The sequence below is a fragment of the Pezoporus flaviventris genome, unplaced genomic scaffold, assembly GCF_033815535.1.
Source record: "Pezoporus flaviventris isolate CSIRO_AGI_PZ_B2104156 unplaced genomic scaffold, CSIRO_AGI_Pfla_v1 ptg000107l, whole genome shotgun sequence".
NCBI classification, from domain to species: domain Eukaryota; kingdom Metazoa; phylum Chordata; class Aves; order Psittaciformes; family Psittacidae; genus Pezoporus; species Pezoporus flaviventris.
In genome coordinates, this window is record NW_026892655.1 from 895,188 (window position 1) to 921,728 (window position 26,541).

General features: G+C 51.4%; 1 protein-coding gene across 5 annotated transcripts; it reads right to left on the bottom strand.

Moving 5' to 3' along the window:
• Positions 1 to 60: 60 nt before the first annotated feature.
• Positions 61 to 26,214, bottom strand: ATP6V0A1 (ATPase H+ transporting V0 subunit a1). Of its 5 annotated transcripts, none has more exons than XM_061477580.1 (22): positions 26,199 to 26,214; positions 25,958 to 26,099; positions 25,772 to 25,850; positions 25,220 to 25,317; positions 24,545 to 24,673; positions 20,206 to 20,309; positions 19,292 to 19,418; positions 17,972 to 18,054; positions 17,239 to 17,332; positions 15,841 to 16,053; positions 15,118 to 15,268; positions 14,757 to 14,896; positions 13,865 to 14,022; positions 13,348 to 13,438; positions 12,478 to 12,596; positions 11,963 to 12,179; positions 11,317 to 11,424; positions 10,509 to 10,583; positions 8,867 to 8,974; positions 6,607 to 6,724; positions 6,048 to 6,219; positions 61 to 363 (listed from the first exon to the last, which is right to left on the bottom strand). In XM_061477580.1, exons 2-22 carry the CDS (start codon positions 26,072 to 26,074, stop codon positions 270 to 272), a joined length of 2,595 nt encoding a protein of 864 aa, XP_061333564.1. In that variant the 5' UTR covers positions 26,075 to 26,099; positions 26,199 to 26,214; the 3' UTR covers positions 61 to 269. The 5 variants fall into 5 exon arrangements, with proteins under 5 accessions (XP_061333564.1, XP_061333566.1, XP_061333565.1 ...); XM_061477582.1 differs by having other exon boundaries at positions 62 to 363; positions 20,206 to 20,288; XM_061477581.1 differs by having other exon boundaries at positions 62 to 363; positions 20,206 to 20,291.
• Positions 26,215 to 26,541: the final 327 nt, after the last annotated feature.

Consider the following 26,541-nt stretch of genomic DNA (forward strand, 5'->3'; position numbering starts at 1 on the left):
CTGTGTGGGCCCTGAGCTGTGGCTGCATCCCTGTCCTGCCCCGATGCCCACCCCGAGGGCACGCTGCACAGCCCCGCTCACCCACCTCGTGCACTTGCTATCTGCAGGGGGAAACTTAAGGGATAAGAGTTTGATCCAGTGTCACTCACTACCCCGGAGACAAAGCTCTGGGGTGCTGCAATAAGTTACGTTCACTATGGGAGGGTTACATGCAACTGGGACACACGGGACAGGGCTGGCCACGAGGAGCACTGCTGAAGGGGGGACACTCAATCGTCAAACCTCCCCTCGCGGATGGTATCGAAGGAGAAAGGGAGGAACTTGAATCCAGTGCCGGTGTAGAACTTGTTCTGGAACTCAATCCTGCAGGGGAAGGAAGAGGGAGAGCTCATGAGAAAGGCAGCGCTCTGCTGTGGGTCAGCAACAAGCCGAGCGCCGTCACCGACTACCCAAAAGGAAGCTTTAAAGAGAAGATCGGCGATGAGAACGTAGCACAAAGCCCACGTTTCTGTTTGCTGCTTCTGCAGCAGGGCAGAACTCTGCAGGTACCTTGATCCTACCCCTACAGGCGAGCAAAGGCCACCAGAACCGGTGCCACAGCATCCCCAGGGAGCACAGAGAGTCCACCCTTGGAGCGAGCCCCGGCTGGTGCTGCTGTCCTCAGCCTCCCCCCCAGCTGCTTCTGCCTGTTTACACCAGGATGTTTGGTTCCTGCTGCAGAGGCCGAGCTGTGCCTCTTGCCTCCAGCTGAACATTAACTCGGCCCCATCTCCCTGCCTCCCCTAATGAACTCTGCTTCCAGAGAGCAGCGCTCCAACGAACCCCCAGTGGGCAGCAGGAGCCAAACAGGGGCAGAGAAAGAACCCGATCCGCCCGCAGCACACAAAACCAAGCTCCGTGGGTCAGGAGCCTCGTGAGCGGCGCTTCCCATTGCGTGATGGGCTCAGACCCCCCAAGTCTCTGCAGGAACCGGGGGGGCAGCCAACTGCAGAGCCATGAACGCAGCGCACAAGGTGTAGGAAAGCAGCCTTGGATGGGGCTTGGCCCGGTCAGGAACCACCAAAGCCCGGTATTTCAGGCAGCAAGAAGTGATTTCCCAGCAGGGAGAGGTTCAGAACAGCAGCTCTGTGCTCATCTGTGCAGAGGAATCCCGAGGATGAGCAGGGTTTTCCGTGTGGGAGGAAGGGCTCCTTGCCAACCGGCTCCAGGTTGCAGGAACCCTGATAATCTCCATGAGTATCCTGTGACTAAGGAAGGATTCTGTAAGCAAAGGGAAACTGGAGGCAGAGGGTTGGGGATGTGACTCACACAGAGCCACTGCCAAGGAAACCTTAACCCTGGTGATGAACCGCTCCACTTGGCCCCGCATCCCTTTGGCCACGCTCGCTTCCAACTGGCCACAACTGGGAGCCTGGAGCTCGAGGAGAGGCAGCTCCGGGCTGAGGAAGGAGTGACTTTAACCCCATTGCCATGGCTCAAGCATTCGGGGGGTTCCTTCTTGGAAGTGGCCTCAGGAACAGGCAGAATCCAAGGCCCTTTCCCAGCGCGACACCGCTGTTTCCAGGATGGCTGCACCGGCCCCAGTGCTGAGCTCTGCACTGAGCATCTCCCACCAGTGGTGAAGCTCTGGGGAAGAATGCAGTAGGCAGCTGGCACTGTAACAACGTGGTTTGGCTGCTCCAGGCTCTGGAACTGCCCCCCCATGCATCACAGGGCTCATTTAACACCAACCTCTCTCCTACAGAGCGAGGTAAACCCCACTCTTCACTGCTCTGAATTAACCTGGTTTGCTTGTATTATGCCTCCTGCTACCCGGTGTTCCTACCTGTGGGCTGGGCATGGGACATACTGCAGGGAAAAGAGCGCCTGGTACCAAATCAGGCCCCAAACTGCACCTAAAAGGCTGCTTTCCATAGGAAAACAGACCCACTGAGACCATTCCTGCCTCAGCCCCTGAGGCTGGCATTCAGTTACAAACCTCCTTAGGCCAAAGTCAGTGTTTGCTTGCAGCAGAGGAGCCGACTGCCTTCGAGAAGGCTGCTTGAACGCAAGCATCCACATGGAGGCACGTTCCTGAGGAGCGAACGGGAAGCTGGGACAGTGCAGAGCAGGGATGTTACAGGGAGGGGAGGCCTGGTGGGCCTCCATCCCAGCACAGCACCGGGAGCGCTTCCTCCAGCCCAGCCCGTGCAAGGAATGTGCACAAGTTCCCCCCGCCCCGGGTTGGGACGGAGGGGCAGAGCACGTGGAAGCGCTGGGCTGGGCTCCCTGCATTGCTCCTGGCTTCCAGGAAGAACCACCCAGACCTACAGCAGTCCTGGTCCTGCCAGGAGACCCCAGTCCCGCTGCCAGCAAACCTGCCCTGCTCCTCCCGGCACAGCGGGGGGGGTGTGTGACCCCCCATCCTGTTCCTCAACAGGGAACACCCCACTGCAGACAGCCCACTGCAGACAGCCCCCTGCAGACACCCCACTGCAGACATCCCACTGCAGGCATCCCACTGCAGACATCCCACTGCAGACACCCCACTGCAGGCACCCCACTGCAGACATCCCACTGCAGACATCGCACTGCAGGCACCCCCCTGCAGACAGCCCGCTGCAGACATCCCGCTGCAGACAGCCCCCTGCAGACAGCCCCCTGCAGACACCCCACTGCAGACATCCCACTGCAGACAGCCCCCTGCAGACAGCCCCCTGCAGACACCCCACTGCAGACACCCCACTGCAGACAGCCCCCTGCAGACAGCCCCCTGCAGACACCCCACTGCAGACATCCCACTGCAGACACCCCACTGCAGACACCCCACTGCAGACACCCCACTGCAGGCACCCCACTGCAGACATCCCACTGCAGACATCCCACTGCAGACATCCCACTGCAGACAGCCCACTGCAGACACCCCACTGCAGACATCCCGCTGCAGACAGCCCCCTGCAGACAGCCCACTGCAGACATCCCACTGCAGACAGCCCCCTGCAGACAGCCCCCTGCAGACACCCCACTGCAGACACCCCACTGCAGACAGCCCCCTGCAGACAGCCCCCTGCAGACACCCCACTGCAGACATCCCACTGCAGACATCCCACTGCAGACACCCCACTGCAGACACCCCACTGCAGACACCCCACTGCAGACATCCCACTGCAGACACCCCACTGCAGACACCCCACTGCAGACACCCCACTGCAGACATCCCACTGCAGACATCCCGCTGCAGACATCCCACTGCAGACATCCCACTGCAGACATCCCACTGCAGACACCCCACTGCAGACACCCCACTGCAGACACCCCACTGCAGACATCCCACTGCAGGCACCCCACTGCAGACAGCCCACTGCAGACAGCCCACTGCAGACAGCCCACTGCAGACAGCCCACTGCAGACACCCCACTGCAGACACCCCCCTGCATTCCACATCCAGGACCAAGCAGGAGGCATGGTGACAGCGCGCTCTTTGAAGGGCTGCAGGTGCCTCCCTCCTCACTGTGCCAGCCCAGCAGAGCCCAGCTCAGTCTGAAGCACTGCCTTAACCCGCTCCCCGGGCTCTAGGCTCGAGCACGTTCTCTCCTAGAGAGCCACTGAAGTTGCCTCAACACACTCAGGGGAAAGACGACTTCACTGAGAGCTGCAGCTCCCCATGCGTGCCCTGCGCTGCTCTGCACGGCAGCAGCGAGCCCTGTGCGGCGGGGGCTCAGCCGGCTTCCTCCCTGGGCCCCTTCAGGGATGTGCATCTTTCCAGGCAGGTTTTAACCCCCCCCTGCCCTTTGGAGCTGGCCTGGCAATGGCAGAGCCATCACTTGGCTGAGCTGCAGCCCCCGGGGCCACTTGGCCCAGGTGTTCTGTGAGTGGTACCATGAGGGAGCCTGGTGTTACCAGCACAAGAGAGGTATCTCCAATGATGCTTTATCTTCTCAGCCCAGCCCTCTGGGTAAAGAGGAACACCCCGAGCCTGCCAAGCAAAGCCCTTCAGAACTGTTCAGCTCCTGCTGCTTGGAGATGTGCAGCCCAGAGGAGCAAGACTGAAACCCAGCTGATTCACAAGCAACTGCGGGTCAAACCCAGCCCACACGCACCAGGGTCCTGCCTGAGCTCTGCTCCTTTTGGATGCTGCAGCAGGAACACCGGGCAGACATGCATTAGGGTCCTGCCTGTGCCCTGCTCCCTTTGGATGCTGCAGCAGGAGCACAGGGCAGACATGCAGTAGGGTCCTGCCTGAGCTCTGCTCCTCTCAGACGCTGCAGCAGGAGCACGGTGCAGACATGCATGAGGGTCCTGCATCAGGGTCCTGCCTGAGTTCTGCTCCTTTTGGATGCTGCAGCAGGAGCACAGGGCAGACATGCATTAGGGTCCTGGCTGCATTAGGATCCTTCCTGCACTAGGGTCCTGCCTGCAACAGGGTCCTGCCTGTGCCCTGCTCCCTTTGGATGCTGCAGCAGGAGCACGGGGCAGACATGCAGTAGGGTCCTGCCTGCGCCCTGCTCCTCTCGGACGCTGCAGCAGGAGCAGGGGGCAGGCCTTGCAGAGCTCCTTCACACAGCTCAGGGCTCAGGGCTCAGCACAGAGCCCCGGGCGGGCAGGGAGCAGTGAGCTCCGAGTGCCGGCCAGGAGGATTCCCAGGCTGGGTGCCAGGGAAGGCAGCAGCCAGCAGCCATTTGCACAGCCCCCGGCTCCCGCAGCACAAGATGGCGACACTGCAGGGACCCCCCCATCGGGGAGGGACCAGGACGGAGCCTTCCAGTGTCTGAAGGGGGCTATAGGGATGCTGGGGAGGGACTCTTCATTAGGGACTGCAGTGACAGGACAAGGGGTAACGGGTTAAAACTGAAACAGGGGAAGTTTAGATTGGATCTAAGGAGGAAATTCTTTCCTGTGAGGGTGCTGAGGCACTGCAATGGGTTGCCCAGGGAGGTTGTGAATGCTCCATCCCTGGTGATGTTCAAGGCCAGGCTGGACAGAGCCTTGGGTGCCATGGTTTAGTGTGAGGTGTCCCTGCCCGTGGCAGGGGGTTGGAACTGCATGATCTTAAGGTCCTTTCCAACCCGAACCATTCTACGATCCTAAAAAGGGCGGTTCCTGTCCCTCTGCCACTCGCTGCTCACAGCCTTCCCTTCCCATTGAAGCAAGGCAGAAGGCTCCCTGTGAGCGCCACGGGGCTTCACTTTGTTCTCCTGTTTACCAGGCAGGAGGGCAGGGACCTGAGCTGCACGGAGCACACGCGTGCTCCTCTCCAACACCTCGGGCTGAGGAGAGCAGAGCCCGTTCCCACATCGCTCCTGTGATCCCATGCAGTGGGAAGCAGGGGAGCTGAAGGGGAACAATGAGCGCTCTCAAGTAGGGATTACAGCAAGCTCTTGAATACTTCCCATACTTGGGTGCAGAGAAAGCAACGAGCACTTCATTCCTGGCTGGATGCATGCGCAGGATGCAGCCGTTATCCCATCGGCATGGGAAAGGGGCTACAAAAGCCTCTGCCAATAAGCAAAGCCAGCAAGAAAGAGCTGCCATTCCCCAGCACACCAAAGGGCAGACGCAAAGCTGCTCCTGTTCAGTGCAAGGTACAGCAAAGAGGAACTAGACCATGGGAAGGTATATGCAGTCAGCAGCTCAGTACCTATTGCTCACTAAGGCAAGTGAACACTGGAACCAAAAGACAGAACGAGAAAGCCCTACTGAATGCCACAACACGCTCCTCTACCCAGCACAACCACCCCATCCCACTGCTCCCAAAGCTCTGATCTGATTCTTAAGCAGAGACCAGTTACTCTCCATCATTCCTAAGCAGTGGTCACGCACCCCATTGGGACAGTGCTGCACCACTAGAAACAAGCCTGAAATCTCCAGCCCTGTTTGAGCACATCTGCTGCAGGACATGCAGGTGTTCAGGCAGGTTCGTGGTGCTCCAGCACTGATCCTGGCTCGGTATCATCCCCAACCCCAGTGTTACAGCCATAGCTGCCTGTGATGGCACCTCTGCAGAGCTCAGGTGGCATCGGTTTTCCTGCCCAAAGAGCTCTGCAGCTCCTGCTGCCCCAGTAACTCACCAGTGCAAGCGAAGAGCATGGAGGAAAGCAGACAGCCCCTCCATGACCAGCAGAATGGCCACCGTCAGCGTAGCGAAAGCAGCGAAGATGAAGAAGAGGCCCAAGCCTCCCCCCAGGCTCCTCACGCTGAGGCCAATGTGGATCACCATGGTCCAGAGCACCTCCGAGAGCTCTGCAGGAGGCAGGGGAGAGGAGGGTTCAGTGAGGGGAGGGGTTGTCCCCATTCACTTCAAGCAAAAACTCAAACTCCCACTGCACTGAGGTGGGGAACAGGAGGGCCAACAGCTTCTGCATCCGAGCGTGTGAGGACATTGCCTCCAACTGCCACACACGGTGCAGGGCAGAGCCTTTGCTCAGCAGCTCTTTGCTTCACTCAGTGCTTCCAGCTCCATCCCTCCCTCTGAGCAGAGCCCTGTGCAAGCAGACACTGCTGTTCACACCCCCTCCCTCCCAGCTAGTGCATACACAGCTCTGTCCTCCAGCAGCTGAGCTCTGCGAGGCTCCCTGCGTTGCCACATCCACACCGATGCAACCCCTCAGTTCCACAAGGAATACTCACGTGCATGGGCTAAGCTGAGAGCCCAGAGCCTCAGGTAGGATGCAGTGTTTGAAATGCACCCCAGGCAGTACTCGATGGTGTGGATGGCCTGGTACACCACGGTGTCCCCAAAGTCAAACTGCAAAGAGAACACGGGCCATGGGGGGAGCTGAGGCAGCACGCTGCTGGGGCTGCTCCCCAGGACATGGTGCTTGAGGTCACACACTGACACTGTCTTCTCCTGGTTTAGCATGGAGGGGTTATAAAGGAAAACCCTTTGGCAGGGCGATGGCTCAGTCTCAGCATCCTTGTTTTCACAGTCTAGCATATCAAAGTAAGGTATTCCAAATTGAGCCAAGGGCTTTGCCAGGAAAAAACTGTTCAGCAGCAAGGTCGTGCTCACATGAATTCACCAGTACATGATATGTACTGCTGCATAAAAGGAGACAGTATTCCAACCTGATACTGCTGCGTATGTACCTTTGCTACAGGACAAGAGCATTCTGGAGATACAAATGTGCCCTTTGGAAAGCAAAAGTAATGCATAAAGCAACTGTGAAAGGGTCACATCTGCCTCCATTCACTGGCCAAGCCTCTAGGTCTTGGTAGTTTTCTGAAACAAAGCAACTTATAAGGAAGTCTGCCATGGGGGCCAGTTCCTTCTTCTGCAGCTTGGGAAAGCATTCCCTGCCTTTTGGATTTAATCCATGCTTCAGAAACTGCTCTTATTTAAGTGAAGTGAACACGATGTTTTAAATACATCAAGTGACTAATGCTCTAGGCATGCACAGAAAGCTATTTATATTCCTCTTTCTCCCCTGGTGTGTCCAGGGCAAGAACTGTGGCAAACAAGTGAAATCGGACGTCAAAAGCCTTATTCTTTCTGCACAGAACATGAACTGCAAAGGCCTTCACTGAAGCCTGCCTGAAGGAACAGTCTCTGTGCCCCCCTCAGCTCCAGATGCCCCTGGATGTAACAGGGCTCTAGGCAGAAGCACCTTCAGCACGATTCACAGCAGCACCACTGCTGGGAAGCTGCTCTCATTTCATGGCATTGATAAGGTTTTGTAATAGAATTGGTTACCTGAGAGTGCTGAAGCCCACAATCAACCCTGCATGAGTAGTCCTAAAAAACCCCTTTTCTTTAGTACTTCTGCTTGCTACAAGTGCTTGTGAATGAGCAGTTTCTCAGAACACAGCTTCCCTTCTATAGCTGATGAGCTGCACGAAGCTGGCCTGGTTCTGCTGCATTTGCTGACTGCAACAACCTGGATTGTCCTTCAAATAGCAGAGAGTTTGGGCACAGATAGCTCTGAAGAGCTTTTTGCAGTGCACAATGACCAAAGACACAACGTGAGGCAAATGAGACTCCTGCAGAAGTTTAAAGGCAAAAACTTCCCAGTTTCAGACTTCCAGCTTGCTGGGTAAGCTAAGGAAGCTCTGCAACAGAGGGGCAGGCAAACAGGCTGTGGAGGTGGAGTAATTAAAGGTCTGTTAATGGGCATGGATGCATGAAGAATTCAAAATGGCCTGTAGCACGGAAGTAGCCAGATCCTTTGGAAAACAAGATGTTGTGACATGTTTTTAACTCGGCACGTGTTTGACACCAATGGGAAATGGTTCAGATACACATGAAGGCAAAGCTGGCTGTACTCTTACCACCTCATCCTCTGCAGGCTTGAAAACATAAGTTTACATTTAGTGCAGGGTGTCCATCACATTCAGCACAAACACATTCAATAATTCCCTCCCTAAACACGACACAGGAAAGCAGTAAGACATCACACGCATGACAGAGGCAAGATGCTGCTCAAGAGAGGCATCGGAATACACCCAAACTACATGAGATCAACTCAGGGAAGGCAAAGCAAGTAATGTTATCCCCAACCACCAAAATGAACATAACCACGATTCCACTGCTCCAGAAACACAGCCCTGGGTTTCTGCTGACCCTGGAGCAGCAGGCACCAGCACTGCTCTTCAACCAGAGCAGAGGCTGCATGAGCCACCCAGGAGTACTCTGCAGCTCCCACTGTGCAGCCCCATAGATGATGGTTCTTTCTAACGAGGACAACCAGAGCCCCGTTTCTCTTTATATGCAAAGTAAACTGCTTTTTCTGGAGTCCTGGGAACAACCAAGGGATAATCTGTACGAAAACTGCTACAAAAACACTTCACTGAGAGTGCTGCTATTTAAACAGCTGGGGAATCAGGAAATGCAGGCAAAAAGCTAGCACATTCTGCTGCAGGGAACATTGCCCCGAGAGAGGGTGGTGCTTACCTCCTCCCCCTCCTCGGAATGGGTAGATAACTGGTCATGTTGAATGATCTCAGCATCCTCCTCAGTCGGGCCATTGCCCACCCGGATCCCACCGAAGTTGTGTGTTCCCTAACACGTGCAGAGAGAGAAAGAGCAAAGTGTTGTTTGTGTTCCCCTGCAAGAGCGTGGGTTTCTTACGAGTCCACGTGCAGCAGCAGCTCACAGAAGGAAACAAAACATTAAGTGCGAAGGCTCGGGTGAAACCAGCTGGAGAATTCTATTTCCCAGCTTGGATGGGAAAGATGCTGATTCCTGCTAGGGCTGGGGAAAAGAAAGCTGTCGGAGTGAGACCTGCATACATTTCTACACAGTGACTGCAACCCCACGTGAAATCAAAGGCACATCTCTCAAGAGGACATTTGCTGGCACCGACGTGCAACAGAGCAACGTTCTGCCCAGCAGCTGGGGACAGGCACTCAAACACCACGGCTGGTGTAAACGGCACAGTCACGTCGTGGCAAGTCACAGCAGCAGAGACTGACACCAACACCCCCCCTGCTCCCCACCAGCGCCAGGCGACCTCGCAGCGCTCCTGGGGATTCAGACTTTCCCTTACTTGGAAGCTCTACATTGTGCAAGCAGTTCCTTTTTTAGACATTTGTGCTGACATCCCACATCTGCCCCCGGCCGTACCAACGCTGCGCTCCAAATGGAAAGGAATAACCCACAACCTGAGCTGGAGCTCTGCAAGCATCGGGAGCTCTTCCCACTTCGCTGGGCTCACTGCAGAGTTAACATCGGATTCGGGGCAGGCTTCCTCCCCATAGCAGCTTAGCACCACCAACGATGCACAGACCTGTCCCATCACCTGACAGGGCCCTCAAGCAGGGCTTACATGCATTGGAAACATGCTGGACAACAAATGCACATCCCTACCTCTGCCTTTCTGCTCAGCAAGCAGCACTGGGCACTCTACAGCAGGGTTTCTATTTCCCTCCAGAGACAGAAAATGCTCAGGAGTGATCTGAGGGACTATAGATTAAGACCTGTGAGTCTGAAATGCCTCTGGGGAAGGGACCAAGTGCTGCTGCAACCTTCACTCCACCAGAAAGCTTTGGCAGTCAAGGGCTGTCTATAGGTTGAGACACAAAGAAGAGACAACTGCTGCTGAAAGGCTCATTTGTGCATGCCCACTTCATCACAGCTTCAATCCAAGGGTGCAGGTGTCAGAAATCCCGTGATTCCTGACAGGAAGTTGCTGGGAGGCCGTCACATACACATGATGTTTGGGAACACATAATGCAAACAGAAATGCTTCACTGAAAAGAATCCTCATGTGTCTTCAACAAATATGCAAGAAAAGGAAAGAAAAGGGGAACTTAACCTGGGGGCTGTGGTATTCTCATGCTGCTCTGCAGGGTCTGAGTTCAGCAGCACTCCTGCATTCTGGGCACACATAACTATTATCCTTCAGCCTGGTAGCTCTTCCAGAATGTATCAGTTTTGTTGAACTTTGCTCTTTCCAAGAGAAAGCGTTTTTCACCCTAAAGGTGCAGCTGTCATTCACTTAGGGAATTCAGATACATTCCGTGCTCTCTTGACCATTAGATAGAAAGGCAATTCCCATCTTTAAATCCATCAGGTGATTTTTAAATCCACTCACTGTTGCAGCCGCTGCTGCCTCTAGTGCCTGCTCGTTCGGGACTGGGCTGACCTGGGCCTCCACGGGCTGCCCTTCCTGATAGTGAATGGAAGAAAAGAAAGGGAAGAGGAAGAAAACAAAAAGAGAGAGGGAGACGAATGGAGGGGACATGGGAGGATGAAAGATGGTCAGAGAAGGGAGAGGGAGTGTCTTTAACTGAACTCGTCTTTGACTCACTTCACATCCCAAAAGCTCTCTGCCACACATGCAGGGAGAACTTGTGAGTCTCCTCAGTGCACGTGTGCCAGGTTCCTACATTTCATATAAAGATACTTTACATACAGTGGGGCACCTGGAGAGGACCCCGCAGACAGCCCCTCACATAACCACTGCCTAAGGCTACTTTGGGTTTTGTCCTTTTAATGGTTACTCTCTGCCATCCACACGGCTTTAACAGGCAGCTGATCAGGCTGCCACCCCAGCAAGGTCACACCTCTGCATTTACACTGCCAGCCTAGCAAAGGCACAGAAGTGCACCCAGCAACCAGTACGAGAGCTGACAGAGCCCAAGCCAGATCGATTGTTTTTATCGTGACCCACATAAAGGGCTTTTAGAAGCAGGTTTGATGCTGGATGCAGATCTGAGAAGAGGGCAGGCAACTCTGTGCCTCCAGTAAAACCCACCTGCCTTCATGCCTAGGAATATGCATAAAACCACTCTGCAGGTCACACCACAGCGTGACCCCACGTATCCAAGCTCAAGATGGAGAACGTGGCTTTTCAACCATCATTAGTTTTCATACTGAAAATAGAAGAGGCAGTCACCCACCAAGTGCTTTCTCCTTAAATACTGATGGCGAAGGACCAGGGGTTTAGCCACCAGCATCCAGGGCACACACAGCAACGCCACCACCACGAGGAAACACTGGAGGCCTTGCTGCAAAAGAAACAGGTCTCAGCTGATTGACATGCTCAAACACACGCTCAAAACCCAGCAGGAGCTCGCAGGCAGCACTGAACAACTGGAACCCTGTATTTAATGCCTGCCTGCACGCCCCAGCTGACTGTGCACAGCATGTAGTGCTGGTACTGGGTTACATTAGGGAATAATCCACGAGACTGTGCAGGGAATGAGGATTTGACAGATGTCTGATAGTGCTGGGAGGAAATGGCACTGGCATCTTAGCTAAGCTTAGAGGCATCACACTGCAGATGCAGGACAATATTCCTAATCACTTTCCACTATTAATCTGAATCCAAATGCTCTGGAGCCAGAGCTGACATGCTCAGACTGATATAAATTCCTGGTAGAGGGATTACTTCCTTCTTCAACATTACACAGTGTCAGGCTTCAGGAGCGATGCCACATTTCCTCTGTCATGGAGGAAAAAACATTTCCTGCTCAATTTCATCATTATCATAAGGTTAAGATATATCAAGAAGCACTTCTGATTTTATTTAGCAAGAGCACCTACCTGCCCCTTATAAAGCATCTTATTACTGGTGTCACTATAGGAGAAGAGAAACATGTTGATAAAGTGTATTAAAAGGCTTGGTGCATCCTTGGAGGTGTGAGCATCGTAGGCTGTCCATTTGTAGAAAATGAGAATAACGAGGTATCCAAAGAGTGACGACATGAAAATCATCTCTGGGATAAATCCCAGGTATATGTTCAGTGGCTTCTTAAAATAGCTATGGGGGGGGGAAAGAAACGAAGAGTTTAATGTTACATTTGGTCAGCATTAGGTATACGTAGGGCAAAAAGCTTTTATCATCTTTAGAACAAAACTGCAGGGGCTCAGCAGTAGCTGGGATTTAAACCCAGTAATGATGGGACAGGCATCGTTCTGCATAGCCAGACAGGAGCAACTCCACTGCTCCTTCAGCAGAGGTTGAAGTCTGATGGGCTCCTGCAGCTTAAACTAACACCCCCCCCCCCCCCCCAAAGAAGCCCCCCACCCCAATGAGGAAAACAGAGCAAAGCACTTACATGTGGTTGAGAAGACTCAGTGTGACGCCAAAGAGCATGTGGATAATGCCAAGAATCACAGACATTTTCATCTTAAAGGAGTTGAGGAAGGCCAGCTTATTGCTGGCAATATTCCAAATCTGTGGAAAACAGGACAAGGTCAGCCCAACACCCAGCAAAAGGAAACCAGAGGAGGATGGAAACCTTCACTTTAAGCTAAACACTATTAACCATCCAGGAAGCATTAGGCTGCAAGAGCAGGTTTCTTTTCAAGATGGGTTTGCCACATGGGGGAAAATGAGCAGCCAACCTCTCCTGCTGAGAACCCTTAGAACAACTGATCCCCCAGCAGAGCAGGAATCAAACCCTGCTTGTTTTTATGGGAGGCAAAGGTTGCAGGAAAAGTGGGGCTGTATCCTTGACAGGAAAGAAAATATTTATCCATTTCAATGAACAATGACACATGGCTCTTGATTTTCTGCACTTCCTGTGAATGTGGAACACGCCAGGTCTTGTATCAAGCATTTCAAGCAGTGTTAGTGATGTCAGTGGATATAAAATGACGGGATTACTCAAAACTTACAGCTCCAAGACTGACTGAAAAAGGTCAAAAAGTAACTTCATCAAAGTGATTTGCAAGTCTAACCAGTTCTGATTAAACCCCTGCAGGTCAAGGATGGTGAGGAAGAGGCCTTTAATGACCTGTGAACAAGTCTCTCCATCCCGAATCCAGCATTTCAGTGGGAGCTGAATTAATGTGATCATTCAGGAGTTATTTCCAACACTGATTGCTAAGGGAATGGCTGAGCTGTGGATACAGTCAACCAGACAGGCACTCCTGCTGACACAGGGATGTTCTTTAAGGACAGCAAAGGAAGGAATGGCTCCTACCGGGTCAATGCCGAAGGGGTAGGGGCCACCGAACACCCCGGGAATGGCAGGGTTCAGCTGCAGCAGAGGAGTGGTCTCTAGCAAGGCATCTCTGTTTGGGTAGAAGTAGATCATACAAACATTAAGACAAGCAACAGTGTCCTCTCTCTGTAAAAACTAACGATGCTCTCCCCTTGTGAGAGCAAGGAGTGCCTCAAACAGAGACAACGTTAAGGTTCCTGCATGGCCCTAGGGATTTTCCTGAATGAATAATGAATCTGTTTCTTGACAAGTCACAAGGAAGAAGGATGCAGGGGGCAGGAATGTCTGTGAGAAAGGGGCTAAACTAAATCTTCACGAGTTTTCTGGAATGAAAAAAAGCTGGCTTGAAACTCGATGGAGAGCACGTTTACGCTCTCCTGTAGTGCTGCTTGAGACTGAGCTCAAATTTGACTTCCTGAGCATGGAGGACAATGGGGACAGATAAGCCACTTGCTTATCTCGTTCACCCTTTAGCTTGTACCAAGTGTTTACTCACGACCAGTTGCCTTTCATGAACATGGGCCGGACGCTCCAGGAGGAGCCAAAGAAATTCAGGGACTTGGAGAAACAGTCGTTGTAGATGAGGCCGGTGTAGGTGGAGAACAGCCCCATCAGCAGGATGATGTACCGGCCACTAAAAACCATGTTGAACATCTGTATCAAAAACAACCCAGAAAGGAACAAAGGAAGTCCATGAGAACAAGGAAGCTGCCTCATGACACAGTAAAACCAGTCAGCTGCAGGACAAGAACACTGCCATACAGACTAAAAGCCCCAGGTTTCTATTTCCCCATGGCAGGGATGAAAGGTTCAAGAGGCAGCCCTGCAGAAGAGAATCTGAACCCAGAGGCTGCAGAGGAGCGTGGCTGTGCACAGAGCAGCTGGGAGGAGCTGAGGACAAACTGCACTGCACACACAGAGGCAAACCGCCCCTGGCAGCAGAGTTTGGAACCAGGCAATGCAGACCCTGTTCAGCTCTCTCAGTGTAGCTTAACTCTGGTTCACCTCCTGTCAGCTGAAGCCCTGAGCAAGCAAAACCCACCCGGATCAGCAAACTGAAAGAATCTTGGAGATCTACACATACAGAAAGCAGTTTTGCAGTGAATGAACCCATTTATGATACAACCAAGCTTTGAGTGATCTGTTTACAAGAGCTTATCTACAGCATTTCCTTCAAACAACTGAAATCATTCCCTATAAATAGCCAAAAGGAAACCCAAAGGAACTCACTACTGCTATGAAATTATCCCGCTCAGTCTGTGGTCTACAGGCTTCCCAAAATTCCAAGCGAAAGGAGGAATGGGCATTGTCAGCTGAAGGGGGAAGGATGGAGTGAACCAGCTACAACTCTGGTTTAATGCCAAGCTCAGCATGAGCGGCCACCTCACCTCATTGTCACTCTTCTGTGAGAGAATCCGACTTTCCCTAAGCACCATCCAAACAGCAATCAGAGTCATCAGGATTCCATGGCCAAAATCTCCAAACATCACAGCAAACAGAAAGGGGAAGGTAATGATCGTATAGGGTGCTGCAAGAGAGAAGAGGACACTCCTCATGTGCTGTACTTGGGGAAGCCCTGATTTAGCACAGCACAATCCGTGCCATTTAGCAATGCAATTCCCAGGCTTCTCCTCTACCAGGAGAAGCACTCTGTTAGGCATTTTCACACAGGGCAAACAATACAGAGGAACACCATAACTACAAAATTGAGAGAGAGATGTCTTGGACTTCCCCCATGTCTGAAGGTACCTGGATTTATTTCCCGATACGTCCCAATGCCGTAAGCATCAACAATGTTTTGAAAGCCACAAGTAAACTTGTTAGTTTTGTTGTATGTTGGTGGGGTCTGATTGGTTTGCATCCTGTTTAGAATGGATGGGACAGTGGATCCACTGTGCTCCTGTTTAAACAAAGAGGAAGATTAGAAAACCCACCCTCTGAGCACAACACCACTTCCTTGTTAGCGCTGGAAAACCACAAGCTTGAATGTCTGCAGTGTGCTTCCCCCATGAGACATACACTTGAGCAGCTGAGGAAGGCTGCCAAGTTTCCACTGCTCTCCACTCAGTGCAGCAGGAGGAGCAGCACTTGTAGTTAAGGATGGGCATTGTCTGATTAGGACAGACAAGAAAACCCATGCAAGAGCGAGCTTGGGTTTTTTAAACAGCAAGTGGAAGGACTTCAAGGCACCCAGCTCTCATGCGTCTGAGCAGAGGGTGATCTTGCTCATGTCCTGTAGAGCTCCTTTCAGTAAGCTCCACTATAGATCCAAACAGCAGGAGTGCAGCACAGCCAGGTTAACTAAACGTACCAAAGACTTGAAGCACAGGAGAATGCCTCAGCATCGCAGCATTCCCCTGAACTTACAGCTTCCCACCACATCCCTGTGACAAAGCTTAGCCCCAACAGCCCCAAGGGATGGATCCCATTTGGAGGAGTCAATCCCCTGCTGCGGATGCTGCAGCTACTCACAGTGCCTCTCCGGAGAGCAAACTGGATGGAATCCAGGTCAGCCACAGGGCACCAGACTTCAGCAATGAGGCACTTCTGCGTGACGTCGATGTTGCAGAGGTTCAGGGTGTGGTAGATGGCCTTCATCTTGCGCACCTTGATGAACCACACGCGGAGGTTTTTGGCAGCTGCCTGCAGGACCCGCTGCCGATGATCCTCGGTTTGGTTCAGCACCTTGCACAGGGAAGCAGAGGATGAGGCCACTTCGCTGGCCAAAACGCAAAGCATAGAGACGTGCACAGCAGAATGGGGCTGAGCAAGCCCTACCCACCAGCAGACAACGAGCCCTCTCCCCATCCCATGCACAGGACAGCCCCATGCCCACAATACATGCTTTAGGCTCTGTATTAATCTAGTTCTGCTAAAAGGTTTAAAGGCTTCTTTCCAGGGCTACTCCCCTCCTCCAGCTCCAGGGGCAGTGGGTATTTCAAACAATGAACTGTGCAGAGAGCACAGAGAACACTTTTCCCTCCACCCAGGTTAAAAGAGCAGAGCAGAGTTCTACAAATGAGGCGCACGTTGCCTTAAGAAAACACCCAGATTACAATGAGAGAGGTTTTTACTGAAGGGAAAAGGAGAAAGTGTTTTCTACTGAGGCTGTTCCCCAACTGGAACATACCTAACTCAGGCCAAGTCAGATTTCCAGACCGGAAAGTCTTAGACTCCAGGGAAGGGGAGGACACAGGGCACATGCAGCTTTGAATCCTACTCATTAAACTGCTCCTGAGTTAAACGCCAGCTCGAGGCAGTTTATGAAAGCAGCACTCCAAATTCAGACGTTTTCCTTTTAGTTTCTGAACCTGTTTGTCTCAAATCCCTTAAATTTGTCTGCATTATAACCTCAGGCTGCTGCACAAGAGATCAGCTGTAAAGCAGAAGCTCTTCAGGACAGCACAACGTGAGAACAGAGACAGGCAGAAAAAGAGAAGAGCTAAGTTAATGTCAGCATTGTTAACTCAGCTCGGGAATAAGTGGAAGTGCTCTCAGAGTTCTGGCAGATGAAGCAGGCAATCAGACAAGCATGCTTTCAGAGCTGGAAAACATGGTATCTCCTTACACATGCATACTCCTCTCTGCTCCCTGGTATGCAGTTCTCTGTCAGGGCTGTACTTATACATGTGTGTAATGAACTCAACCCTCCAGAAACATCAACCCACCCCATCATCCTAACCCCTGACAAGGAAAACTGAGCAGTCTCCAAACATCTGTCTTGCACTGCTGAGCTGCTGGTCTCAAGCTACCTGGAGCTGAAAATACAGTCATCTGATAGGGCCCCAAATGCTCATGTTTTAATAGGATCCAAAGACGTTTTCAATTAGATTGTTAAAAGGAAAAAAGGGCATTGACCCCTTATTTTACCATCTGAAGATCATCAATTCTGGTATTGACACCAGAAGCCATTTCCTTCCGTTCCTGGGGTGTTTCGGGGCATGGATAGAGGGAGGCACGGAATCTGAAAGACATGCAAGCCACCTCAGTAACAAAGATGGGAAGAGATAGGTCAGTCAGGGAAAGAGCTGGCTGAGGCTGGACAAAGCAAGAGGCACCTTAAGAGAAGCTTCTGATCAGCAGAAACTGCCAAGCAGAGTTTCAGCCTTTAAATCGAGTGGCTACAGGAGTTTGCTTTCAGCCAAAACAGAAGCTGAACACTTAAGGAAACAGAAGTGGGAGGAAGCCCTCTGTTCCCTGTGGTGACAAGTGGCTCAAAGGCACTGTTACACAGTCCATCAGCCACCCCAGCTCAGGGTGCTGCTATCAAGCCAATGCAGCTGCTGCTACAAGTACTCACTGCTGGCCTGCCCCGTGAGACTATCGCCTGCTCACAGCCCACTGGGACTGTCTGTGAGTCCAACACGTGAACCTCCTTGGTCTGAGGCATTCTCTAGTCAAACACTCATCTACTTTGAGCATGTCAGGCATGGGAAGGAGCTAGTTTGACTGTAAAATAGGTTTCAGCTACTTCTGGCACATTTTATTTGCCGTCAAAATCTGTACTCCTACAGTCACCATGAGATCAGGTGTTGAACGATCCCAGTATTAAGTCATGTCAATGTGTATTTAAGAGAGCTGCCCAGATGGAAGGCTTTCATACCCTTCACATATCTTCTTGACTCTGTTCTTCAGCTGGTCGCCTTGGAAGAAGATGATAAACACAGACTTGTGCACATAATCCCCCTAGAACAGAAGAAAGAGCACAGTGTAAGAGCTCCAGCAGCCAGCACTACAGCAAATTATAGCACAGTTCTACTTTCCCTTCCTCTGGATCTGAGCACACAGAGCTTGTATCTGCACAGTCAGTCAAGAATGGACCTTACAGCACTAAGAGTCCCAAGGAAAGCCATTTTCTTAGCCTCAGAGTGAAATACCCCTACTTGTGTTACTGATATTCTGGAGTCTCCATTATGAACTCTGTGCAATACACAGAACATGGAACATGTATCAGCTCTTCCTGCGGCAGCTCACCTCAGAACAGCACAAGAAGCCAAAGAGTGAATGAAAACGACACCAAGAGGAGTTTAACAGCTCTGCCTCTCTAGGGAGGCCAAGGGCACATTCCTTGCAGAGCTGCTCTGGAGTGGGTGGCCAGGTCCCCTTCCTGCGTTTGTTGACAAGTTATTGTTCCACCTTACTTAGGAAACTTTAACATCATGTTTCAGGAATAATGACACTAGGTGTAACCTCCACTTGAGGAAGTGTTGCACAATAAGAACAAAGTCTCTCCTAGTAGACAGATAATTCAACAGGTCAACTACCAGCAGTCGGTGGGACAGGAGGATCTGCCTTCCCTGAGCAGCAAAGGGCAGTTACTGGGTTTCAGCTCTGCTTTGTTCCAGTGCAGCCTTTCCTTGCAGCAGTTAAGAGCATCAGTATCCAAAGTTTGGTCACTCTTTGGGCTCAAGTTTGGGCAAAGAAGGACACCAAATGTAAAACGAGGCCCAATCACAATGCCTACTATTTGTATCGGTAAGAAAGCCAGCAAACCTCAGCTGGGTGTTCAAATTATTGATTAGCACAGTAAGAAAAAACAATGGGGCCCAGCTCAGGGGAAATGAGCTACAGATGTTACAGACTGCTCCTGTCCCTAAGAGCCTCTCTCAAGGAGGGTCAGTACCTATTCAGACAGCACACGTGAGCTGCTGTTTGTGCCAGAGAAGCAAATGTGCCCTCCTGCAGTCCAGAGTTCGAGTTGTTCTTCCCTCTTTCAAGAGCATTCACCATCATCCTGCTATTTTTGTTTGAATAAAGCATTAGTCACTAAAGGCTCAGAGCCTGCAAGTAGGTGCTGGAGAGGAACACAACCCAAACATCTGCCTGCATGGAGCTCACTGGAGGCCAGAGGCTTAGATGGAGCGATCTGAGACCCCTTCACGTAGCTGAGGCTTCTGCTGCTGTAAAGAGGAGGTCCTTTTACCGTCACAGGATCCTCCAGGGGGTTTTCAATGTCTGCCTGGCGCAGGAACACGTTCCCTCGGCACACTCGCCACAGCATGCGCTCGAACGTGGGGATCCGCTCCCGGTTGATCACACCGGCCACAAACCTGCCCAGGGCACAGCACAAAGATTAGTTCTGCATCAAAAGGGAATCACAGCCCAACAGCCAAAGCACTGAGGGCAGCTGGAGCTCAGCATCGCATTGAAAGCGACTAAAATCTTGCTTTACAATGGGTTCTTGAAGCAAAACGGCAGGTCCTCTAAATGCAGAGATAAACCCACACCTGCACTACAGCACAAGCTATGCCTTTTAACAGAAACAGTCTAGTAAAGGAAGTATACATCACTGGTTAAAGGAGAAATAAATGCATTTACACATACAGTTTCTATGCCTGTTAGTCTTCATCTCAACAGGATCCTGATGCATTACATGGCAAGGATTATAGCAGCCGTGGCTGCCACTGACTATGTGCTGGGTATGTGCTTCAGGAGACCCCACTGGTTCAAACCCCTGTGTCTGGATAAACCATTACACACATGCAAAGACAGCCTGGAAGCAGCTAATAAAGAGGACACAGAACTACACAGCTTCTCAGAGCACTGGGTTATGAGTTTCACTAAAGCTGTGAGAGCTCAGAACACCTGAAAAAGCACCAGAACAGGTTTACAGGGAACAAACAACTACAGGGGCTTTGCACAGGGGGAAAAGTGTGAAGCACAGATACGAGCTGGGAAATCAATGGGCACAGGACAAGCGCGGGTTTAGATCAGCCTTCATCTGCTTGATGTGCCAGGCTGGCAAGTTCCACAACTTCACACAAACGGTTGCAGATTCCAGAGGCTGAACCCCAGGGATCCTAAAGCCAGCTAAAAGGGAGCCCAAGCTGCCATTACCCAAGTCGTAGCGGGGCACCTCTTCCCATCTCGCTTGGCTCCAGGAGCGACGAGGATTCCTCCAACAGGTCTGGATCCGCCATCTGCTGATGATGCAATTCAGCCTGAATTCACAAATCAATTAATATCTAATGAAACTGGTTAGTGGCATGCAGGGCACGAGGAACCAGGAGAGAGAGTGGGGAGGCAAGGAAAGAAGAATGAACAGAAGACAGCAGAAAGAGGAAGACGACAGAAAATACAGCAAGAATCACACAAGCAAGGGATAAAACAAGAGGAAAAGTGGAATGGCTCAGCAAAGCTTCCATACAAGAGAAGTTTAAAGACTGCTGCAGCTGAACAGAGGCTGTGGGATACACAAGTCTGAAGAAAGGCAGAATTCAATCAAGTTTATGCTCCCAAGAACCATTTTTTTAATGGCACAAACCAAAGTGAGACACTTCCCTGTCTCTTAAATGGAGAAAAACATGAAGGTAGATGCTGATTCCCTCTTGGGCATCTTCTGCGCATCAATAAAGATGCAAAAGGTGTTTCTAAGAGGTGCCTGGGCAACTCCACCTGCATATGAAGTGCCTGGAAGCCTGCTCCTACACAAGAGGAAGATGCTCCGGTCTTCCACAGATGGTTCAAGCCACCTGGAGATCCCCTGCAGCTGCCCAAGGCTGTGACCCTACAACCAGATGTGAGACCTGTGTATCCAATGTGTCAGCCATGCCCAGGAGCAGAGGCAATACCTCATTCAGTTGGGAATTACGTGATGGGAGTCTGATTGATTCCATCTTACTCGCCACATCAGCGTACATACAGGGTCAGAATCAGGAGCAAAACCTGGAAGTACTGCATGGTGATTTTCTTTACTGGCTTCACAAAGGTCTCCCTCCAGAAAAAACCACACAATACTTCCAGCTTAAAACCACACTTATTGATTACATCTTTTCATTCTTCAAGCTATTTACCCTTATTCACCCTATGTACTACTGACAGACACACCGGGTGCATTGCTTAGGGCAGTGTGACAAAAGATGCTCATTTTTTGACTAGGCAGGCATTAAAACAGGCTGCAGTTTTATACTGTCCTTCACTGGAACTGATTGGCAGGTCAAAATTCTTGGGAATACAGCTTGTAAGTGCCAGCAAGTCAAGCCAGGATGGATGCTCAAAGCACATCCTCTTGTGCCGCACCTTCACACGATTCAAGCCCACATCATCCTTATTTCTGCCTCTGCAGCTTACATAATGGAATGATGAAAATGACAGTTCCCTAGCAGAAACAGAGGCCAGACTCTACCCTCGGTGGTACAGAAGGAGGTCTCCCTACAAGGGGACTTGCTAAAATACACTTGAAGGCAGAGTCTGACCCTGGAACACGTAAAATGCACGCACAGATTCAGTGCAGCCTTGCAAAAGCCTATAGCAAGTTGGGTGATGCAGCCAGAGCTGCTTTGTGCAAGAGCTGCATCATTATTTTAGTGGAAAGAAGAACCAACCCTCTACATTTTACTTGCTCATCAAATAAATGTATTTGCCATATACAAGGTTTTGCAAGGCTGACATCGAAGGCAGCTCAGCTGCTTGTGCCCATGCTCGTTTTAGCTCACAGATGTTACACAAGGGAGTCCCTAATCTAGTTTGGAAAGCCAACAAGAAGAATTTCTGAGGCTTTCAACTTCAAGGTAACTTGGGGCAGCACCAAAAACTGAATGAGAATTTTGCTTCACAGAGGACACAACCAAAAGAAGGAAGTTTGGTACCCACACACCAAGCAAACACACCGGTGGTTGGCTGGTACCTAGATTTCACGATGTTGAAAACCAGTAAGATACAGTTGTAAGAGGCTTGTATTGTATTTATCAGTAGTCAAGGTCTCGACCAGTTCTACTAAACAAGAACTTCCTTACAAAAGGACAATTTGCATAATAAACTCCCTCCATCATTTTAGTTCATCTCTCAACTACTTAGATTGGATGATCACCCCCTTTCTGCAAAGGGGGTGCCACAGCAACAACAGCTCTGGTTCTGGAAGGACAACTAAAGCAGTGTTGCAAGGTGTAACAGAAATAAAAGCCCAAGAGACTGTGTGGAAAAGAAAGAGCTCTACAGCCACAAGGCAGAGAAATGAGACTCTAGGAAACTTGCTTTGAATAAGAGTTTTCACCAGCAGGGAGTGAAGTATCAGAGTGATTGTGAAGTACTTCTCACATCAGGTTGCTCTGGGTAAGAGAAACCCAAGCATTTGCATGCTGGTAAACAGTAAGTAGACCTTTCATTAATAAACACTTTTAGTTGCTTTTTGTTCACTCAGATCAGAACCTTTATCGCAATCAGCATCTTTAATCTCACTGCCTGAAAACCAAGTTAAATCTTCCCCTCCTGATCACAGTCCTGCTCTGGCTCCCCACACTCTGCCATACAATTCAAGCCCCTCCCGATGCACAAACAGAATGGACACCAATTTTCACACAAACTAAAAGGGATTCATTCCACCATCAACTTATTAACCCAGAGTGCAGACAGAAATGACAGAGGCAAAGCAAACAGAAACGAAGCAAGTGGTGAGAAGAGTCAGAGGAGAGAGAGATGGGGATCTGCATGCCATTAACCATTACTTTTCCAGTCTTCTTTTACGCTCACACTCTAGGCAAAGCTTTCAGAGAAATCTCTCCAGCTCATACTGTTCTTCACAAGCAAAGACAAGAAGACTGAGAAAAGGAGCAGAATCATCAACATGGTACGTTGAAACAAGAAATGGCTACAAGGTCCTGTGAGGAACAAGCCACCCTCCCCCAACTCCAGAGAGCAAACGCCCAGACCTAAGTCATTTGGACTGTGAAGCCATTTCTTGTGCAACTTACTGCTATGAATAACAGTCTTAATTATTAGTCATTGAAGTCTTCAAGTGTTGAAGGCACTGTACAAACGACAGGGTTCCTGCTCAGGATAACAAGATGTTGAGGTCGTTTTCACACACAGCAGTGCATTTATGGCTTGTGGTTTGGTTTATTATTACAGAAACCAGTTATCAACAGGAGCAGGAACCCATTGAAACGTCCTGTGGTCAGTTCACTGGAGCGTGACCTCAGTTCCCTTGGCGGGTGACCTGACGGAGACTGGTTAGGAAATGGATTTGGATCTCCTTCAGTGTGAGCCCACTGCACTGGAAGAACAGCAGCGGGCAGCTCCACCAGAGGACAGAAACTACCTGCCCCCAGGTAGCACAGGCTGGCAGCAGCACCTAACACCGAGTGCCAGATGATCAGGTTAACGCTGTTTGTCCACGGAGGCTCTTGTGAATGAACGTTCAACACTCGAAGACATTTATCTGGTACTGAAACCAACCCCAGGACCAATCAACCCATCACATCAGCAGCACTATAGCTCTGTCAGCACAGACTAAGACTTGTGTTGGCACGGAAACAACCTGAATGCCTGAACAGGCAGCACCCCGTGCCAAAAACCCAAACCCCAACCACTAGCTAAACAGGCTGAAGCTTGCAGGAGCCCAGCTCTACTTGATCACAACCTCTGTATATACCAGAAGCCAAATGCAGTAAGAACTCTTTGATCAAATCCTTGGATTAGATGAAACAGGACATATACTCAGCTAAAACGTGTCCTTCTAAAGAACACTGGGCAACTCCTTGAGAAAATTCCCTGGACTCTGAGATACTTAAGCTTTACTAGGACTAGGAAGGATCATGGCTTCTCCCATGGGGGTACCATGAATGACATCAGTGAAGCTCTTCTCAGGTCCACTGAAGGAGCTGCTAGTTTCTGGCCCAGCTGCTGTCTGAGAAAGTGTTGATGATTTTCAATTGCAGCTTTGCTCCAGAACTTAACCTCCAAGAACTTCAGGGTTTGATCAAAGGCTCAATTAAATAATCAATGACTTCAGGGGGACTTTGTATTATTGATTTATATGGAATCCCCATATAACATTCCGAAAGCTGAAGAGAAATGAAGCTGGACTGCAGTTCCCCTGTGTGAGTGAGGCAGGATTGTTCATCTGCCCACGTACCAAAGAACTTACCCACTGCAGAAAGGGCTCGACTGTAGCACCAAGGCTTTGCTCTGCTGATGTGCTTTAAAGACCACCAGCTCCTTCATGACTTTACACAATACTGAGATAAACCACTGCTTAACTAAAACAACCCCAAAGCAACAGCATAACATCATGGGTAGCTGCGTGTACTGCATGGAGCATGGAAAACCATTTGAGCAGCTATCCTGAAGCACAGGAATGACTGCTGTCCAAACCAGCAGCTAAAGGATATCTGAGACTAAAACTGGTGGCTTGTGGAGGAAGAGCCAGCTCCCCGGCTGTCAGCCCCCATATTCTGACCTCATCAAAGAACTGCTGAGTTTTACGCAGGATGAACTTTAACTCTGTCAGCTCCAAGAAGTTTCTCTTCAGCGCTTCCTGGTTCGTGTTGATTTCTTTAAGCTCATTTTCAATTTTCTCAAAGTTTGCCTGCAAGACGTGAAAAGGAGAAGGAAAATGGGGTCAAAGCGATTCCACACGCAAGTGCTGTTAGGTCTGGTACAAGAAGGAAGCAGACAGGATGCTTCACATCCCCATGTGATTGCAGCATGGCTCCAGCCCACCATGAGACACAGCTCTGGGTCTGGGACATTCTCTGCAGGCTTTTATAGATTGTTAATGCAGACTTTTATAGGCTGGATTAACAGTGTTCTTCACATCATTAAAACCCCTTATAAACCTTAGAATGCCCCACTGTAAACCCTGCAATCCCCACAGTTGTGCGTTCATTGAAGTGGGTGAAATGCCTTTCAAGTCCTTTCGCTTCTCATTGTATTTGGGCAAATGCACAAGGAAACAATGCCTGTGACCAAAGCTCTCAGGCTGGTGTGAGCTGGCAGAGCAAGCACTGCAGGTGGCAGCTGAGGACAATGCTTAATGCACCTTTGCCACTAAATTCATTGGGGTTTACCAATGGGAATGGTTCCCCTGTCTTCATCTAGAGCCAAATATTAGAGTCTTCACACACATCCTCACCTCCAAGTCGATCATGTCACGTGGAAATGGCACCTCTGGGTTTTCACCAGTGTCCATGATAGGAATATTTGCTTTTTTAATCTCCTTCTCAACAAACCCTGGAGAGACAGCATTGTTAGTATTCACTAAAAACATACTTCAATGTCACCCTGCCACTGTAACCACCACTCAGCCCCAGCAGTGGCTGGGAATTCTTTCACCTCCTATTCCAAGATTGGTTAAGGAACAGGGTGCCCAGAGAAGCTGTGGCTGCCCCATCCCTGGCAGTGTTCAAGGACACAGGGGCTTGGAGCAAGCTGCTCCAGTGGAAGGGGTCCCTGCCCGTGGCAGGGGTTGGAGCTGGAGGCGCTTTAAGGTCCCTTCCAACACACATCTATGATGCTATGAAAGCCTTTCGCATCGGAAGCAAGCCCCGGAGGTGGTTTGACCGGCTGGTGCAGAGGGAGCCGGCAGCCTCCGCCCCTCGGGTGCCTGACACTGCCTTGCAGGGTTAACCTCAGCGCTTGCTTCTGCTGGCGAAGGCCAGAGCGGAGCCCTACGGAAGCCACGTACGGAGCTTTCGGTCCATCTCCTCACACCTCCGGACTTCATTGACGAACTTGCGCTGGAACACGTTCACGTCCGGGTTCAGCTGCAGACACAGAGAGACAAACGCGGTCGCAGCGCTCAGCCGCGGGGCCCGGCAGGCACGGGGCGGGTACCACCGGGCCCGGGGGCTCGGTACCGGCGAGTACTCACATCGCGGAACTGGACCTTGCCCAGCTCGCCCAGCTCGCTGACACAGCAGTAGGCGGCCTCGGACTGCAGGAAAAGCTGGGCCAGGGTCATCTCCTCGCTGCGGAACAGCTCCCCCATGGCGGCGCCGGCCCCGCCGCGGCCTCTGAGGACAAACGCCGTGACAACCGGAGCCGAGCGCACACCGCAGCCGCCGCGGTGCCCCTCGGGGGAGCGGCCAGGCCCACGCCGGTGCCCGCGTTACCTGCCACAGCGCCCCGCTCCGCACCCGCCGCCGCCGCCGCCTGACCCGCAGCGGCTGCCGTCGCTGACGTCGCTGACGTCGCTGACGTCACCGCGCACGCGGGGCGGGGTCACGCGGGCCCCGTCTCCTAGCGACGGCGCTGCTCGGCTGGAGACCCGCAGCGGAAGTGATGTCACAGGGCGGGAGGAGACGCAGCGGCCGCAGCTCTGCGGGGTTGGTTGCGTCACCTGACGCCAGCGGTGACGCCGTGACGCAGGCGTGAGGGCGTGGCCTCGCCTCCGCTACGGGGCACGGACACAGACATGGGCACGAACATGGGCACAGACACGGGCATGGGCACGGA